The sequence below is a fragment of the Antrostomus carolinensis genome, unplaced genomic scaffold (assembly GCF_000700745.2).
Source record: "Antrostomus carolinensis isolate BGI_N321 unplaced genomic scaffold, ASM70074v2 scaffold41606, whole genome shotgun sequence".
In the NCBI taxonomy this organism is placed as follows: domain Eukaryota; kingdom Metazoa; phylum Chordata; class Aves; order Caprimulgiformes; family Caprimulgidae; genus Antrostomus; species Antrostomus carolinensis.
Window position 1 is genome coordinate 1 of NW_010323291.1, and position 18,718 is coordinate 18,718.

The 18,718-nt window shown below is 46.9% G+C and overlaps 1 protein-coding gene across 1 annotated transcript; it reads left to right on the forward strand.

Moving 5' to 3' along the window:
* Window positions 1–834: 834 nt before the first annotated feature.
* Window positions 835–18,464, forward strand: LOC104526948 (calpain-2 catalytic subunit-like; the record flags this gene model as incomplete). Its single annotated transcript, XM_010170539.2, is given in 12 exon segments — window positions 835–904; window positions 8,771–8,889; window positions 9,275–9,408; window positions 9,907–10,075; window positions 12,040–12,123; window positions 13,664–13,749; window positions 14,444–14,518; window positions 14,725–14,885; window positions 15,233–15,402; window positions 16,611–16,622; window positions 18,072–18,199; window positions 18,366–18,464. Coding segments are annotated over 12 exon segments (1,307 nt in total), but the record flags the coding sequence as incomplete, so codon positions are not given.
* Between the last annotated feature and the right edge of the window lie 254 nt (window positions 18,465–18,718).

An 18,718-nucleotide genomic window follows, 5' to 3' on the forward strand; every position in this document is an offset into this window, starting at 1 on the left:
GTAGCATCCCCCCGCGGCACCTCCGCGCTTTTTCACCCGACTTTTCTCCCCCCGCCCTTCCCCTCCGCCCCTTAAATCGGGCGTGATTGACTTCAGCAGGGGTTGTGTGTGTCCTCTTCGCGCTCCCCTTCTCCCTCTCGACCTGCCTGGGGTCGCTCCCGCAGCCTCCGCGGGCAGCACCCAGGCGGCTGCAGCATCGCGGTGGGCCCGTTTGGTGAGGCTGGCGGATGGGGACACTGGGGATGTCCCTTCACCCGGTGGCTGGGCTGGTAGGGTAACGTGCTCGGTCTCAAAACCAAACAGCAAACAAACCATTTTCCTCTCCATCTGGAGCTCCCCGTGCAGACAAGACGCTTGCTTTGGGTACCGCTCCGGGCTGTTGCTTTGGATAATTCTTTCCCTTAGCAGGGAGATGAGCTGACCACCACGCGGAGGTTTCCTTTACAAGCCCTCTCTTGGCCTGCATCTCTGGCTACTGAAGCAGCCCTGGCTGGCCACAAGAGCCATCAGGTCAGAGGGGCTCCAGGATGTCTCAGCATCTCAGAAAGACCCTGATGTAGTCAGTGGCAGGGAGGGAATAGCAAAGCGGTGTGTACACGTCTGTAAAAACACAGTGGACCTCCTGGCACATGCTGTGAAGTGAGATGGCTGCCCACAAGCTTTGGTCACCAGCCCCCTCTCTCACCATGCTTAGCGTGTCTGGTGCCCCCGCTCATTCCTGGCCTGTTCCATCTCTGTGGTGTTGTCCTGCTGTGGTCAGTTGTTTGTTGAAGTTTGCCTTGTTCCTTCCCTTACCTGCAGACATATGTAACACAAGGTTTGTTTTGTTCCCAGGAGCTGTGTTCCAGCCCTCAGTTCATAGCCGGTGGAGCCACTCGCACTGACATCTGCCAAGGGGCCTTAGGTAAGGTGGAGGAAGAAAGCTGAGTTTTCCATGCAGGTGCTGCCCCAGGACACCACAGACCCCTGCTGTGCTGTCTGGCTTTATTCTGGGCTGCAGCTCACTCCATGAATACATTCTGTTGCATCCTATCACCTCCCTTCATAGCAAATCATCTTTCTTGCCTTTCCTCAGCAGGTGCAGGCAGAGCCCATGTGTGTTTGACCACTTAGCACAGCCTTTCTGTGTGCACCGAGCAGGGATGACACAGGCTGGTTTCCTGATGTCTTTTGTGATCACTAACAGGTCCTGTCACATCCGCATCCGTGTGCCTGAGAGCAGTCTGACTAATTTCTGCCTTTAACAGTTTAGAAGAGCAGCTGAGTGCATAGTGGGTGTTTCCCCAGTGGTAAAGAGTGGTGCTGAGCAGGAGTGAACCCCTGAAACCTGGAAAGATGCAGTATAGAGAAAACAATTTATATGGAAGGATTCCCAACTGCTCACCAGCTCTCAAGGAAAACAAAATTCAGCTATTTTGGGAGGGATGGGCCAGCCTGTGAGCCTTCTGCTTTTGTTGTGCCTGCCACTCAGTTTGTGCAATAGCAGTCCCTCGGTCAGCTGCTCTGGAGAAGCCCCCGGAGCTGCAGGGAAGCCCCAGGGGACGGACAGTGTGGGAAATGAATGGCTTAACCTGGCTGTGCGTGCACGGCTGTCCCGGCCACAAAGCCTCTTTCCTGCCTTGCCTGCAAGAAGAGGTTTTAGGTGACTGCCTCTGTGCCTCCCAGAAGACAGCATGGAGGCTGGCAAGGAGGACAGCCACAGGGATGCGAGAGGAAATAAGCTGAAGTGGAAGCAGGGAGGCTCCTATTTATTCCATAACTGTAGGGAGAGAGTTTTAGATAAAACTGATAGCGTGATTGAGGAAAAGCTCTCAGCGTAAGGAAACATGACTAATACGTGCCATGTGTTGTGATTTCGCAGTGGGGCTGGCAAAGGAATGAAGTTCTGTTCGTTTTCCTTTCATCAGCATAATATTAGCTATGTTGTGGCTTCTTAGTTTCTAGTCCCGCTACAGCTATTTGTGTTTTCATGCCCAAAAATATAATGGATAGGGAAGCTTATTTCATATGTTTAGTGCTTATGTTTCCTTCCAGAAGTTATATAGAGTAACACTTTAATAACTAGATACAATTTGTGTAAAAAGCCATGACAATAAAAAATACTTAGATTGTGAATTTAGTTCTTCTTATGCCCTGCTGTCATCTGTGGCATGGATTAGGCTCTGTTGTGTCATCGGTGAAGTCCTTGGCATGTCACCAGATTCCTTCGTGTGTTCTCTCTCTGCCCAATATCATGTCTCCCACCGTGACTGTTTTGGCATAAAGCATGTCCCAGTGCTCGACACACGTGCCAGACATCTGTCCTCTTTTTTTGTTAACTTTATAGCTAAGGAGTTGTTCAGCTTGAAATTAGAGTTTATTGTAACGCCATTTCAGCATCCGGCATTTTGCACAGATGCTCATTTCTGAAGGCACTTTTTCGCTTTCTGCCTTCTGCGGGTTTCCAGCTTTTCTATCCAGATGTTGTGGCAGCAAGAGCACTGTAATGAAAGATTTGTAACTTCGTTTTCAAGTTGTGGAGTTGCTGTTGCTAATGCCAAACCTGGTTTTAAATTGATGAAAGCATTTGTTATCTTAATGGTCTTTGGACCAGTCAGATGTTCTCATGAGGTTATACAGTACCACCAAAGGATATGAACTGACTCACAGCTTGTATTATTTGATCTCCTGAAACAGTGTTTGAATAGAAGATTGTTAGTGTTCTTGTTTAGGTTACTGTTTTCAACATAAGTACTGCTATGACTTATCCCGCTATCTTCTTTTGAATCTGGGCAGGATTTTGGTATTGTGTGACAGTTTAGTGGTTGATTAAAAACTAGATGCTGTTGATCTTTTCCCTGTATAGCCATTGAGTTACTAAAAGCCTGTATTGAATCTCTGCTTTTTCACACGAGACTAGCAGATATGCTGTACAAATGCTTTTTTATTTTTCTCTTTTTGTAGCTGCCATATCTGACACCAGCAGTTGTATCAATATATCTGCTTAAGCTTCCATTTACTTGAGCTTTATGTGCTGGTACTGATGTCCCATCAGATTTTAGGATTTACAAAGATTACGCTGGAAGATGTCAGGTGCTCTTGAAAACCTGTACATTTTATTATGTTGGGTTTTTTCCATAGGAAGCTTTTGTAGTCGATTTATCCCCCAAAAGGCTTAATCACAAAGCAACAGACCTGTACCCATGTGGAGTTTCACTGCTGTTACTAGACCATTCAGAACATCTTGAATTACTGCAGGGACAGATGAGGCGTCCAAAGCACGTGTTCCCATCACTGCAGCAACAGGCTTCTTGGCAGGGGATGTGTAACCCAACAGCTTGGCTAATGAGCAGTGGTACAGATGTTCCTTTGAGCACAGGAGGCTTTGGTCTGTGGGCCAGATGCAGCCTATACTTTTGTTTCATTGTTTTTGACCTGGATTAAAATGCATAAAAGGCACAGCTGATCATCAGCACAGAAAAAGTTGTCCCCTCACCAAGGCAGCAGTTCGTTACATTATTCAGATACCAAAGTTCTGGCCCTTGCTCTTTGGATTACCCTTTATTCTGATTTTGTTGCTTTTTAGAAGAAACTTTTAATGGCAAGTATTTGGAATTAGTTTTGCAGTATCAGATCTGAAGTCAATGATGGTATTTGGCTCGGAACACCAGCACATGGGATGTGGTGACTCATTACAGCGGAGGGGAGGAACCCAAGCTGCTGTGGAGAGGAAGCTTATTCACCCTTAACCTCCTTCTTGGGGATGTCACCATGGCATCACAACACTGGGGCGTACACAGCGCAGTGTCTCTCGTCTGCTGTTTAGACACAGGTGTCTCCTTCTTAAATAAAAATCTGTGGAAAAATGATTAATTGAGTAGGATGAATTTAGAAAATTAGATGCATGGTTTTCCCACGCTGGCCACCGCTGTACTGTAAGTGGGTGGCCACAGCCTCATGTTTCTAGCCAAAAAACTTCCTGGGGTCCCATGGCATTAATATAAATATGTTCAGGCATTGATGTAGTTGTTAATCTATAGCTATGAGTGTTTTAAAATTATGACATGTCTGTGATTGGCTGAGTGTACATTTTTCCTTTGATCCGGTACTCTTACCTGGACTGTGCAGTGACCTGAGGAGCTGCCTTTCACTTACAGCCCTCCAGGCACTTCATGGGGATGCTTTGCTTGTATTTGCTCTCTAGAATGGCCAATTTTAAGCCCTTCCAGCTATTTATGCTTGCCTTGCAATTACATTTTTTCTAACGTTCTTTAAAGCTGGGGATTGGGTAAATGCAGAGATGGATATATAGAAATAAGAAGTAAAACATTGATAGCAGCAAAAAGGAAGCATGGCAGGAAAAAAACAGTACTTCTTGTTAATATAAATAAACTCACAGCCTGATAATATACCCTTTTCTGATAACTTTTTTCTGCTTATTGTATTGTGCATTTACAAAAATTCTCCATGATTAACTTAGCCTTGCTAACACTCCTCTCAAATTCTGCATATAAGTAACCTGTTTGTTAGCTTCCTCTTGATCTTTCCTTCTCTATCAAAGGAAAGTCACTGTCAAGAGCTTTCCTGAAGTACCAGTTCTTATCGTTAAGACTATTTGGTAAAGACCCTGCTCAGGCTTACTTAGTGCAGGCTAAAACTCCAGGTATTATCCCAAGATCTATTCTCATCCAGGCTTTGAATTACCAGGTCTACTTTTAGTAATGACTGTTCAGAAAGGGAGGGATGATACCCTGACTGTTGAGCACTTAGATATGGAAACCAAATGGTGGTGTGTGTCCCATGTATGCTGCATCTGCCTTTTAACCTCAAGAAGACCTTGCCTTGAGTTCTCTGAGTTAAGATCTGTTTGTCTGACTCCAAATTCTCCTTAGAAACCAGTATAAAGTTCAACAGACAGGTTTTACAACATAGTGTGCTATTTCTTCATGTCTGCCTTGATGGGACAGCTAGAAGGTAAAGGAAACTTTATAATCTCTGCTTACAGGCTTTGAGGTCCTCTGAGGGGGGAGGGGGTTGTCTTCCTTGAACTTCAGTGCTTCTTATCTGCAGGGGAAACTTGACTCAAAGATGTATAGATTAAAAGGTGTATGCTCTTAATCTCAATACCTGAGCAGCTTCATGACCAAGGCTTCCTGAGCTATTGTGGTCATCTCAAGTCGTTCACTTATTCTTTCTGTGCTACTCTTTGCCTGCCCAGCCCCTGTTATGGAATATAAATGCTAATAATTCTTTGGAAGGGTGGGTGGGACAGCTGCTCTGTGAGACAGACTTGCTACTAGTTTAAATCAGCAGAGTTTCTGTGAGGGTAGTAGCACCAATGTCAAATGCTGTGGGGGTCTTGGAGTGGTTGAGTTTGCCTGGTCGAGTAAAGCTGGGCAATGTGAACTCTGGTTTATGCTGCAGATTGAGAAACTGAGAGGAGGAGCACCTCCACAGCTGACTGCGAACAAGGAGTGTAGGACATTGCTCAAGCTGTTTCCGCCCACCCAGTAGACATGCACAAAGTGCCTTCAGCTCTGCCTGCAGCTTTGTTACAGAGGCCAGGAGCTGCGTGGTTGTGCCCAGCTGTGCCTTAGGACTAGCACAACTGTGCCAAGCGGGCTGTGTTACTCTCTTTCTGGGTTTATCTAATTTAGTCTGAATGAGAGCGTGGATCTGCCTAACTGTGTGAAGGCATCCTAGAAGTCTAGGTAAGCATATACCTCTGCTGGCTTTAGTCCAGCTAGTGTAGGTCTGAGACACCAGAGACTCACTTCACCTCTGAGTTGTGTGTGTCTGTCTGTAAAAGCCTTGCAGAGCCTGGGATGTGTGCTGGAGTTGTTCTGCTGCTCAGACAGACACCCCTCTGCAGGTTTTCAGTTATCTGGCCTCTGTGCTGAAATAAGACTGGTTAAAGACCAGTTAACCTATTGACTTGTATGCTTTTTAATTGTCTCATGCCTGTTCAGGTGTTCAGGATGGTTTGAGGTTGCTGTTTGTTAGAAGTTAAAAGTCTCACTGTGGCTTGCTAACCTTTCCCAGGTGTGAATGATTGTTCTGCTGGAAGGAGAGTGGCACAGCAGGAAGAATGAAGATCTCCTCTCTTTACCTTCTTTTACGATTTTGTTGGTCTTAAAAACACCAAGGAGCCCGTGGCTCCTGGGTGCTAGAAGAGGAATATCTCAGGGGCTGACTAAGGGTTTTTCACTTGTGTGCAGTGCTGGAGTGTTGATGGAAAGCGGTCAGCTCTCCTGTGGTGTGTGCTGGTCCAGTACACATGTATAGTTACATCCACCCCCTTTTCCCACAGTGGCTCTGAGATAGGCTATTTCTACTGCTATATGCATAAAACCCCCCACTGCTCTCTCGACCCAGAAGAGGCTTGTCACAAGCTGTGACTTCCTTTAACTCAGTAAGGCGACAGAAAGACTTTTTTGTCTGGGTTAATGAATTGACTTGTTGTGTGATGAGTGCCAGTGGGAGAAAAGTTAAAGAGGAAGGAGTGGAGACAATATGTTAATAATTCAGAGGTAGTAGATATTAATTCAGCCTGACCCCACAAGAGACCCAGTCAAAGTGCCAGGGCTGTTCTCTAGCAGGCTGTTGTCCCGTGGACTTGAAGAACCCAATCTCTTTTTCAGAAACTACCTGTTTTGGAGACTTAATGAACACAGGGATCCTCAGTACAGAAGGGGTCTCCTGGCAGTCTCTCCCAAGTGATTACCATATTGGCAGGTTTGTTGAAGACTCCTTTGGTCTAAAAAAACCCAAAGAAAAACCACACAAATAACTTTGTGCGGGCAGGCTGTGTATGGGAGAGCACCAGATGTACACTGAACTGAAGTCCTGTTGTTGCCTTTTGACCAGAGGGTTTGTTTACAGAGCTCTTTAACGTCCTCTGTAAGGAGAATTGCCCTGAAGGATAACTGCTAAAGCCCTCACATGGCTGGGGGACAGAGGATCATGCTGTTAATTGTAGATTAGCCCATCTAAAAATGTCTCTTAGCATCTTCTGACCCCAATCTCTTTCCCAGCAAGCACACGTGCTGTGCTTGGCAGTGCCTCTGAACGCACTGTGGCACCAGGGGGTACAGAGCTCCCAGGGTCTCAGCGTGACTAAGGAGGCTGTCAGAAGAGTCACCATTTTGCAGGGTGAGATGGATGTGCTGTCGCAGAGGAGGGAGGTCAACATCCTCGTTGCTTCATAATCTGTCACAGGAGAATGGCAAGGTGGCTTTCCTCTTTGAAAAACTTCTCTGACATGACAGTTTCTCCATAGCAATACAAGCAGCCAGAGGCAGGGCTGAAGGGAAAGTTTTATATTCAGTTCTTCCCCTCTAGGTTATGAAATGGTAAAAGTATCTCAGGTTTGGAAATTATTCTGAAATCCACATCTTCTACCTCTCATGAGATGTGAAAAGGGCCATAGGACAAATGTCACTCATAGAGCTGCTGCAGGGGATCAGCTGTGAAAAGCACTGGGCAGCACAGAGGATGCTGCAGGTTCTTCCTTGTGCTGTCTGAGTGGTGCTGGGTATGAGCTTGAGGGTGACCAAGAGCCGCTTCTCTCTGAGACTTTCTTCCAGCTGCCCATTTGAAACCCAGCTTCTCACCTGTGAGCTTCTGACCCTTTTCCTATAGAGAGAGCTGGCTGTATAGAGACCGCTGCTTTGCTGGCTTCTGACTTGCTAGCAGCTGTAGATGGTTCATGTTTCTTGAACCTGTGATCCTACACACACTGCAGGACCATTCTGTGGGATCTGATGTGTAATACCAAGTTTCCTGTGTTCACAAAGCAAGGCAACAGCAGATCTGGTAGTGGTAACAAGGAGTCTTGTGTTGGGTTGTGGGAGTCAGGGGATCAGCTGGGTCTTTAAATCTCTAGTCACCTTGCTAATGGGCTGCAGGAGGCCCATGGCTGAACAGAAAGGTAACCACTCTGTTAAAATAACACTGGTTTCTGAAAGTAATTACAGAAAATAGAGGTAATGTTTATATAGTTGTGGTCTCCTCCTCCCTCTTCTTGGTAGGAGATGGTGTGGAAAAGTACTATCCAGACAGCCTGAGCACTGGCGTACAGGCTGGGTGTATGTTGGCTCCGTCCCAGGAAGGGTGAGGAGGTGTGTGGGACTGGGGAACAGTGCCTGCCTTCAGACCTTTCCTGACTCTCTGGTGACTAGCGCCAGAGATGGGATGTGAGACTAAACAGAGAGGCCTCTAGCAAGAGCCTCCAGAGATGTGTAAGGTGAAAGGAACTCCTGTTTGGAAGGAGTCTGGCAAGGGACCTTAAAGGGAGTGCATCCATAGGGTAGACCTCTGGATGGCAAGTCAACAGGCATTTATTAAACATGGAGGAGGGAAAGGAGAACAGCCTGTGCTTGAGAAAACACTGGCCTTTTGAGGAGAAACTGCACCGCCGAGTACCTGTGTGTGCCCATGGGCCCTGCTCTTCGCCTCTTCCCCATGCTGCTTCCTAACCTGTAGACACTCAACTGAATGTTAAGGTTTCTTTCAAACAGTCCCAGCATGGGTGATAGCTGTACTGGTAAATCGTAAAAAGCCTACTTTTACTTTTTTTTTTTAATTACTCTGGTCTTGAGGAAATGCAACACTTGCCTGGAAATGGTGTGTATTAGTGTACATGCATTTGGTCTGCCTTAGAGGCAAAGTGATGGGAGGGATCATCTCATCACAGCTGAGATGGTTATTAGTTACAATGCACAATACCTATGCAGTATAAAAACTACAGGTTAAAATTTCCCTAATTAATTCCCTGTTTTTTTTTTAACAGGGGACTGTTGGCTCTTGGCTGCTATTGCATCTCTCACCCTGAATGAAGAAATACTGGCCCGTGTTGTTCCCAAAGACCAGAGCTTCCAGGATAAATATGCAGGCATTTTCCACTTCCAGGTAGGTGGAAAACTGGCTCTTGTCACCCCCCCCGGTGCTGTTGGCCAGGAACCAGTGTGACTGGTCATGTCCAGGTGTGTGGTGTTTCCTGGAACATTTTGAGGGATGTCAAAGAGCTGGGCAGAAAAACAGAGGCACACAAAAAGGGTGATGGTGGTGGAAGGAAGAAGGCTGCAAACCAAAGAGCTGGGAGCAGGGGCTGTCTTTGTGGTCCTTCCTCCACCAACAGATCCAGCTGAGGACATGCATCCCTGAACAGGTTGGGTGAAGCTGGCTGTGAGGGGGATTGCTTTTCCTCTAGGAAATCAGTGTTAACAGATAAACATCCTGGTGACCTGAGTGCGCAGCACAGGGTGGTGACAAGGTGTTTGTGCTCTCTTTCCAGTTCTGGCAGTACGGGGAGTGGGTGGACGTCGTGGTGGATGACAGGCTGCCCACCAAGAATGGGAAGCTGGTCTTCGTGCACTCTGCGGAGGGCAGCGAGTTCTGGAGCGCGCTGCTGGAGAAGGCCTATGCCAAGTGAGTTGAGGCCAAGGTGGCCCTTCTAGGGCAAGAGAGATTGTTTTTACCCTGCTCAAATCTCTTCATGCCTCTCCTTCCCCATAGCAACTTCAACTGTGCAGATACTACACATGTAAAATATCAGCCTAAATGTTACCCTTTAAAACTTCTAGGGTATCCCATAGCAGCTGCTTTGGTAAAGCTTTGCCAACAGGTGCATAAGACAAGGTATTGGCTTTGCTGCTAGCCAGGAAAAATAGCTCTTGCAACTCATGACAAGGCTGTTCCTGGAGTGCTGTCTCCTGTCACCAGGGTCTGAGAAGCTCAGTGTCATGAGCTTTACACACCTGTGAGGGCTTGCAGCAGCAGTGCTTCAGTGTGCAAAGCATGCCAGTCCATGTGTCCAGGGCTCTGTTCAATGTGAAGATGGATAGTACTTTTTCACACCATCTCCTACCAAGAGAAGAGGAGAATAGGGAACCTGATGGTTGTGTGCATGTGTCCCCTTTCATGCAGGCTGAACGGATCGTACGAGTCTCTCTCTGGTGGCACCACCACTGAAGGCTTTGAGGACTTCACCGGTGGAATTGCAGAATGGTATGAGCTGCAGAAGGCACCACCCAACCTCTTCAGAATCATTCAGAAGGCACTTCAGAAAGGCTCTCTCCTTGGCTGCTCTATTGATGTGAGTTAGTGGGCTTATTGCTGGATGTTTGGCTTTTGCTGTTTATGCGGGCAGCTGGGAGATGGACCTGTGCTCCATCCATAGGAGGTGCACAAAGGATGCTGGTCCCCTCTGCCTAGGGTTCTCTGCTTTACCTTTGACCCAAGAGTGTGACACAGGCACATGCTCTTAGGTTGACACATAGACTTCATTAGTTCATGTGCAAAAACTCGCTGCTTCCCTTGTTTTTATTCCTCAAGACCTGGAGCTTTTGCTTTTTCATAGGTTCATGGTAGCAAATCGCACGGGGAGCTCATTAGGGGTCCTGATGTACATCTTTGTTCCTAAAGCCCATAGCTCCGCAGCAGGTTGGTGCAGGCTGAGTGGGTTTGGACAGAAAGCTGCTGCTAATACCTTCTGCAATCAGATGCTCAGAGGTGGCAACCTCCGTCCTTGCTGTGGCCTGTTTGTCACACAAATTGTACCAAAACGTTCCCAAAAAATCTGGGCTATGTTCTTGAAGCAGAGACGCTCGGACTGTTGCCAGGCCTTTAAGAGGCTTTGTTGGAAAACATGTTGCCAAAAGCTGAACATGCACCAGAAGGAAAAGAGGAGATTTGGCGCTGCCTGCAAGGATTCAGCATTGCTTTTAGCCGCACTGAAATGAGTCTGAGTATGGTTATTGTGATAATCGCCTTGCTCCCAAAGGAGATTACACCTCAGTTGTGCCTAAAGGGAAAGTAAACTGTTTACAACAACTTCATTTATAGTGTAAACTCAAGTGTTTCCTCCCATTTTTTAAGTTAAATCAGCGTCACAGGAGAGGGAAGCTTCACAGCAGGAAAAGTACTTGGCTAATGTCAGCGTGCAACTTCGCAGCGCTTTTGAGGGCTGTTTTACTCGTTTACAGTTAGAAAAGAATCCAAAATCTAGATTTTTGCCCCAGAATGATAAAAATCTCTTGTCAGGGGTGGGGAGAAGTAAATATATTCCTTTGTTGGTAAGTGCTGACACTTTCTCTATTGCATACTAATTATTAGTGGGTGTAGGCTTTGAAAAAAATCCTGTAAAATCTTTTCATCTCTTCTGTGGGAGAGATAGAGACACGGAGGTTAAGCATTACATAGAGAGTTCACTGCAGCACTAACAGGGCATGAACTGACAGACGGAAACCTGGCTGTTTGATCACACTATTTTTTTTTAAGCTTCAAATATGCTTGTTTAAAGGTCATGCACTTTCTGAAATGGTGGGAACGCAAGGGCAAGCATACGTTTCATAGAGGTTTAAGCATCTTCAGAGCAAGATGTCGAGCAGTCACTTTCTAGGAAGAAGTGATTTTTCTCTGCAGTCTGGGACAGACTGCCTGAGTGTTGCAGTGGCCACAAAAAAGTGAGAGGGTGATACGCCTTTAGCATGCAAAGTGCTGCCTTTTCCCTTGCTCACCTGCATGGCAGGTCCTAGGGTGGTGGTGCTGGGTAAAGGAGAGGGAACCTCCTACCCCGCTGTGGAGCCAAAAGGGGTGTTTTGACCTCAAAGCAAAGCACTGGGGCTTGTTGGACCTGGCTTTGATCCCTGGTGATGCCTGGACAGCCTCTGACCGGTCATCCCCTGTGTTCCTCTTGGTCCCTTGAGAACATGGATTTAATCTTGTGTATCATCTTTGTACAGTGTTTGGAGATGCGCAAGAGGGGATGTGCCACACGAAGCATTTTGAATCCAGGAGGGAGCTTTGGTTTGGTGCAGGGCTTCTGGTATGCACCCTGTGCCATGAATGGGGGCCCTGAGGCTCCAGCACTGCCACACGTGCTGCCATCCCCTCTCCCCACTCTGTCACACAGATCCCTCTTGTTGCCTCTGTGCAGCAGCTAAACCACCCCTGCAGCCTCCCAGCAAGACCAAAGCTCCATTAGAAGGGGAAGTTTTGCTCAGCTGGATCCCCTGCTGTGCGGGAAGCCAGGCTCACCGACTTTCTTTGCTCCTCCAGATCACCAGTGCAGCGGAGACAGAGGCAGTCACTTCCCAGAAGCTGGTGAAGGGACACGCATACTCGGTCACCGGGGCAGAGGAGGTGGGTGCACTGCTCCAAGGGGGTGAAATGCAGTGAGCTTTGTGCGTCGCTTGGGCTGTGGCAGCCATAAATTTGTCTTCAACGTTGCAAATTCTCCAGTCTCACCCATTTTTCTGAATCAGGTTTTGAATCTTTCTGCAGACATACTGAATTAGTTGCCATGTTTTGGACAAATACAAACTTGACTGCTTGGGATTTTGACCAAAAAAACCCTTTTTTTCCATAAGGATTGCTGTTTTCCAATGAGCAGGGTGGGAGGAAGCCCTGTGCAGAGGGCACACTACCCTCTGCTGGTGATGGGACCCTTCAACACGTTTATGTATAGCAGGCAGCACCGTACCTTAAATGTACAGCAAGATATGTGAGACACATGTGCCAAGCAAAAAAAAAAAGACCAAAAAACCCTATTGTTCCTTAAACACCTGCCAAGCAGCAGCTTTTGGCAGGGCATGGTGTTCAAACACAAAGTGCCTGTTCAAGAGTAGGTGACTGGTGAGTGTAAGACAAGTGAAAACAAAGGAAGCAGATCATGGCGTCCTTCCACATGTATAGTGGACTTTCTCTCACTTCACTGGTAATTATTTCTGAAATAACTCCTGAAACTTCAGAGTGAGGTGTAGAAAGCCACTGACGTGCTGCACTGAGGTGGACACTGCTAACAGGCAAGTTTACGTGCGTGCATTTGCTTCTCTTGCCACAGGAGCAGCAAAGAAGGAGTTTGACCTTAATTGACAAGCAGGCATGATTTAGCCAGGTTTTTCCCTTGGCAATATGTGCAGGCTTTGTAAGGGTAGTTCATCTTGGGCACCAGAGCATCATTTCTGGGCTCTGCGCTGCTGATGCTCTGTGCAGTTTTCTTGGCTTCAGGCTCCAGAGGTGTGCCAGCTCCTTCCTCAAATTAGTGCTGTGCATTCCCCATCCACCTGGGGATGTGTTCCCACTGAAACTCATACAGCTTTGCTTGGCCTGGACTCTGTGCACACAGAGATCAGCAGATAACAAGCCTGAGCCTCAGCGTAGTGTGAGGAGGGGCTGCTGCACTGCGGGGCATTCATGTGGTCAAAGAGGTTTTGGCTGGACTGAGTATCCCATCTCTTGTAATAGGCTCATTGTATATATAGTGAGGGAGGAAAAAAGCATTTAAATGTGAAAAGGCAGTTTGTACACAGATGACAGCTTTATGTCAGAAATACGCCCTTGTACTTGCTTTTTGGCAGTCCTGGAGCAACTTTACTTTCCCTTTGCTTGAAATCCTATCAGAGGTAACATTTTTAGCAGCACAAAACAGACATTTTGGGTTTTGTGAGCTTTGATTGCACAAAAAACTTCTCTAGACAAGTTTGGGTGCATGGAGCTCATTCAAAATCAGTTTGACTTCATGTCTTTTGGACCAGGTGAGTGTGTGTTTGTGTATATACACTTTGGTGTTTCTGTAGCACTGAGATACTTACTCTGTCATGTCCTTTAATTCCCATAGAAAAGGTGGAAGGGAGCACAGTACTGAGTCCCTAGGTAACTCCATACGCTTCTGATCCCATAGGTTAACTTCCGAGGAACAGTGCAGAAGCTGATCAGGATCCGAAATCCCTGGGGGGAAGTGGAGTGGACTGGGAAATGGAACGACAAGTGAGTCAGTGGCTTGCGTGTTGCCTGTAGGCTTTTACTGGAGGGGTAGGATTGTGTTTCTGATGTCACCTGTCTTCTCCCTACCTCAAATTCCTCTCTTAAGTCACATCTGGACGTGATGTTTGCTCCGACCTATTTAAAAGAAGCATCCCACCACTGTCATCTCCCACGTGGGCATCACAGCATGCGGTGCCCTTCATACAAACTACCTGCCTTCATGTAAGATGCAGTCATTTGGGTTGTGGTTCTTACACGCCTCTCTGTAGTTTCTGCTTCTTTAAGAGCCCAGGTTCAGTGGTGAGCTACTGAGAATTTTCTTTCTAAAAGGGCTTTAAAAATCTATTTATGTTGTTAGCAATGAAAGCCAAAGTTTGCTTACTTCTGTGGCTGGGCAGTATTTGTTCTGGGTCTTGATTTTTCTAAAATAAAGCTCTGTCTCAGTCAAGGCATTAGCACTTTCTGCAAATAAAACTGTTTCTGATCCTTACCTTGAGTATTTAAGAAGTGAGGTATTGAATATCCCAGGTCCCTGTGTTTTAATTCTGCGGTGGTTTGAGAGCCCTGGAGCTGCTATCAGTGAGATATTGTGGGATATTGCAATCATGTGGAGCTGTAAGTGAAAGTTGTGCCAGAACAGCTACATTAGGGTTTAGCCTTTACCATTCCCTGCATTTGATGTGGGGTTGTTTTTCAGCTGCCCAAACTGGAGTGGCGTTGACCCTGAGGTGCGGGAGCGACTGACCAGGAGGCATGAAGATGGGGAATTTTGGTAAGTATCACTGGGCTTCCATTCAGGCTGAAGGAGATGTCTTCTCCTCTGCTTTTTTCACTCAAAGTAACCTCTCCCAGTACCTTCTCCAAGATGAATGAGTAAATTCACCCCAAATCCTAGTGCTAAATCGCAGTGAGAGAGGAGGATAGACAAGGTGGTTGTCCATTCTAACGAGACGTTGCCTGTGGCATTGCATCCCACAGGATGGCGTTCAACGACTTCTTGAGACATTATTCCCGCCTTGAGATCTGCAACCTGACTCCAGACACTCTGACAAGTGACAGGTACAAGAAGTGGAGCCTGCTGAAGCTGGATGGGAACTGGAGGCGAGGAGCCACTGCTGGGGGCTGCAGGAATTACCCAAGTAAGAGTGTGCAGTCACCACTCTGATAGCGAAACCCTTTATACTCATCCACTTGTACTTTATCTGGGAGCTTCTTCTGGGAGCTGGTTTGGGGTGGCCTGTGGATGAGGAGGAGGATGTACCTGGGATATCCAGTACTGAGATCCAAAAAGTGCAAGGGTTTAGGAAATGTGGCTCACTGATGAAGTTCTACTTGTGGTTGTAAATGCTGAGGAAGGAGTGTTAGTTTTTCCTTCTCCCACCCAATTTTGGAAGTCCGAGCTGCATCTCTCCTAGCTGACGTGTATATATCAGCACAGTTGCTTTCAATGAGGCCTCTGAGCAGTTTGCATAAATCCACTTCCCAGATACTTTCTGGACAAATCCACAGTATTTAATCAAGCTGGAGGAAGAAGATGAGGATCCTGATGATCCTGAGAGGGGCTGTACTTTCCTCATTGGCCTGATTCAGAAACACCGTCGGAAGCAGAGGAAGATGGGAGAGGACATGCATACCATCGGCTTTGCGATTTATGAGGCAAGTAAGGCAGTAGAGGTGCGTGGGAGGAAAAGGAAGACTTGCCCTATAAATGAGGCAGTACAATTCTCAGACTGGGCTTTCTACCAAAACTCAACTAGGTTGGATTGGACACCAGCTGCAGCAAGGAAAAGTCCACTTAGGTGTTCAGAAAATTATCTTCCACCAAAACAGTGGTCAAGCACAGGGACAGGTACCCAGGCAGAATCTGCATTCCTGAAGATATTAAAGCCTAGGCTGGACGAGGTCCTGAGCACCCTTGTCTAACTTTGATATTGGCCTTGCTTTGAGTAGGGGGTTGACTGACATGACCCCCAGAGGCTACTTCTCATCTAGAGTATTCTGTGCTTCTAAATGGAGGAGCAGAAAAAGTATTTAAGAAAATAAAAATTAAAAGTGCAGAAATCCAGTCTGACCTTCACTTGTGAGGCTGTGGTGAAAAGCAGCAGAATGAGCAGCCATGGTAGGGCTGTGACACTTGCTGGGACACCTGCACTAGCTTGGGGGGCATCAACCCAGCAGCAGAACCAACCAAAACACCTGTAAAACTCATTCTGCTGAATAAAGGGTCAGAGATGTGTCTGTGGTAACTCCTGAAGCAGGACGTTTTGTTCACAGCTGCAAAGCAACAGTGCTTAACTGGCAGTGAAAATAGGACTAATGGTCTTGCCTGCAGGTTGCTCTTTAACTGTAGGCAATATGAGCAGCTGCTTGCTTTCTTGATATCCCAGCTTTGGAAAAGCTTGTCAAAGAATCTGGTTCCTGTAGGCACATAAGGTTTAAAGCAGAGTTAGGCCTCCTGAACCCATAAGGGAACATAAAACTGCATTGTTGTCTTGCTCAGCCCCCGCCTCCTCTTATGATGGAGAGGTCAGGGAGTGAAAGAGAAGGTAAGAAGGAATAGTAGAGAAACTGAGTCTACAAAGGATATCACAGGAGACCACAGGGTAGAGGGTGAGCAGGAAACCACGACCAGCCTGGCTGTGTCTGTGCCAGGCTGTGCCTGTGCTGCTCCAGCTGAGCCTCGCCTGCCTCCAGGATGGAGTTGGGAGCTGAGCCAGCAGTCAGCATTGGGTGGCATGGGCTCAGCACTCACCTTCCCCCCTGAGCTGGTTCTTTCAAGAGTGTGAATGTACCTGATGACCAGCAGTGAAAAGTAGCCCTGGAGCTGCCATTCAACAAATAACTCTGTCCTTTTCTCCTTGCAGGTGCCCCCGGAGGTACGTAGCATGCATTGGTGGTCAAGGTGCAGAGTTGGGGCTGAATGGCTTGTGGGAAGAAACGGTCCAGAGGATCTTCCTTCACTGCAGGACAGTATTGACTATGCAGAGTTTAAAGTTAGAGGCCATTTGTTCTGGAAGGGGCCTTGAGCCCATGTTGCATTTTCAGAGTATCTTAGATTGGGATAAGAGCACTCTGTACTGCACAAACTCACCAGAGCTGCTCTTCCATGGGTCTTCTCCCAGCCCAGACCCACACCTGTTCCCCCAGAGCACAGCTGCTTTTCTCAGGTTTGCGCAGAGTTCATGCTTGACACACAACTAATATTCCAAGGAGGTGGTTCTTTTCATTTCCTTAAGCACTGTCTTTATGGGTTTCTCTCTGTTTCTACGTGTAGGTAGCTAATAGCATGCCCCAGGGATCAGAGAGGGGTGTGCGATTCAGTGATGCCTATGCAATAGGAGACAGGGCTGCAGGCTTTGAGCTGTTGCTCCTCAGAAGAACGAGTGAGGTTGAGCAAAATGCCCGGTTAACCTCATGACACAGCCTGTTCTACCTGTGAGGGTGTGTGCAAAGTGGCTGGGGCACCTCATGGCACCCGAGGCTACGCTCAAACCAGCTGCTGCTGTGTAAAACGTGGTTTCATCAGGAAGGAAATGGTGCTGCCAGTTAATTAAATTTCTTACGAACCTAACAGTACTTGGTCAGCTGTTCAGCTCTCACCAGAGTGGTCCAAAAACCTGATTTCCATAAAAAAGAGATTCTAGCTACAGTCCCGTGACTTTTCTTCTCCCCTAAAGGTAGAATTTTATCTCCCACCGTGACAGCAGGTCTGACAGGTTTTGCATTCTTAAAAATCCGGGAGGACAGGAAGGGAGAGGTTTCTGAACCATGCACGTTCCTGATGTTTGCTTCTAGATCTGAGATAGCCCACCTGTCAGCCATCCTGCACAGAAGAGTTTGTTCTGCAAGGTGTTACATTCCAAATATGCTTTTTATAAGGTGTAACTGTGTTTTTTATTCTTGGAGCCCTCCATAAGTGGCCTCTCTGCCTTAAGGCAGCCTGACAGAGGCAGAGCTCAGCTGCAGTCCCCTGGTGGCACCAGCTCTGGGGACCAGAGGGACATCAGTCATAAGCCATCTCACTTTAAAGAAAAATAGTTGGTGGAAGAATTTGCCAGATGTCTTCACACACCCATCATCGACTGCAAAACATAAGCATGACGTGAATGATTTATTGAGATGATCTGCAAAATGTGTTTGCACCCGCAGCTCGGGTGTACTGGGGTGGGATGCACCCACCCCCTTGCTCTTCTCTCTTTTGGTTCTGTTGAATGGACATCTTTCTCCCCCCCACCCCCCATACATAGCTAATTGTCTTTTAATCTGTAAATGCCAATATCTGCAAACTGTGACCTTTTTTTTCATATTTCTTTACTTTTCTTAAGTTTTCTGGCCAGACGAATATTCATCTGAGCAAAAACTTTTTCCTGACCAACAAAGCAAGAGAAAAATCAAACACCTTTATCAACCTCCGAACATCTTTCTCCCCCCCACCCCCCATACATAGCTAATTGTCTTTTAATCTGTAAATGCCAATATCTGCAAACTGTGACCTTTTTTTTCATATTTCTTTACTTTTCTTAAGTTTTCTGGCCAGACGAATATTCATCTGAGCAAAAACTTTTTCCTGACCAACAAAGCAAGAGAAAAATCAAACACCTTTATCAACCTCCGAGAAGTATTGTTGTGCCCTCGACCTTCGAACCCAACAAGAATGGGGATTTCTGTCTGCGAGTCTTCTCTGAAAAAAATGCAAACTCCACGTATGTAGCTTTTTTGTAACAGTGTAAGAGCTGTTTGGGCACATGGGCGATCTCTAGCCCCTCTCATGGGCGTAAAAGGATGGAGCAGCCCAGGGCTGAGGCACTTTGGCTTCCCACAGGGAGCAGGATGGGGAGAGCACAACCACTCTGCATGGATGGGGTTGCAGCAGTTCCTGTTTGTCCCTAGTTTTTCCATATGTGACTGATGAAAATTTGACTAAACTTAGCAGGAAGGAATGGTGGAATAATAATTAATAATAATAATATAA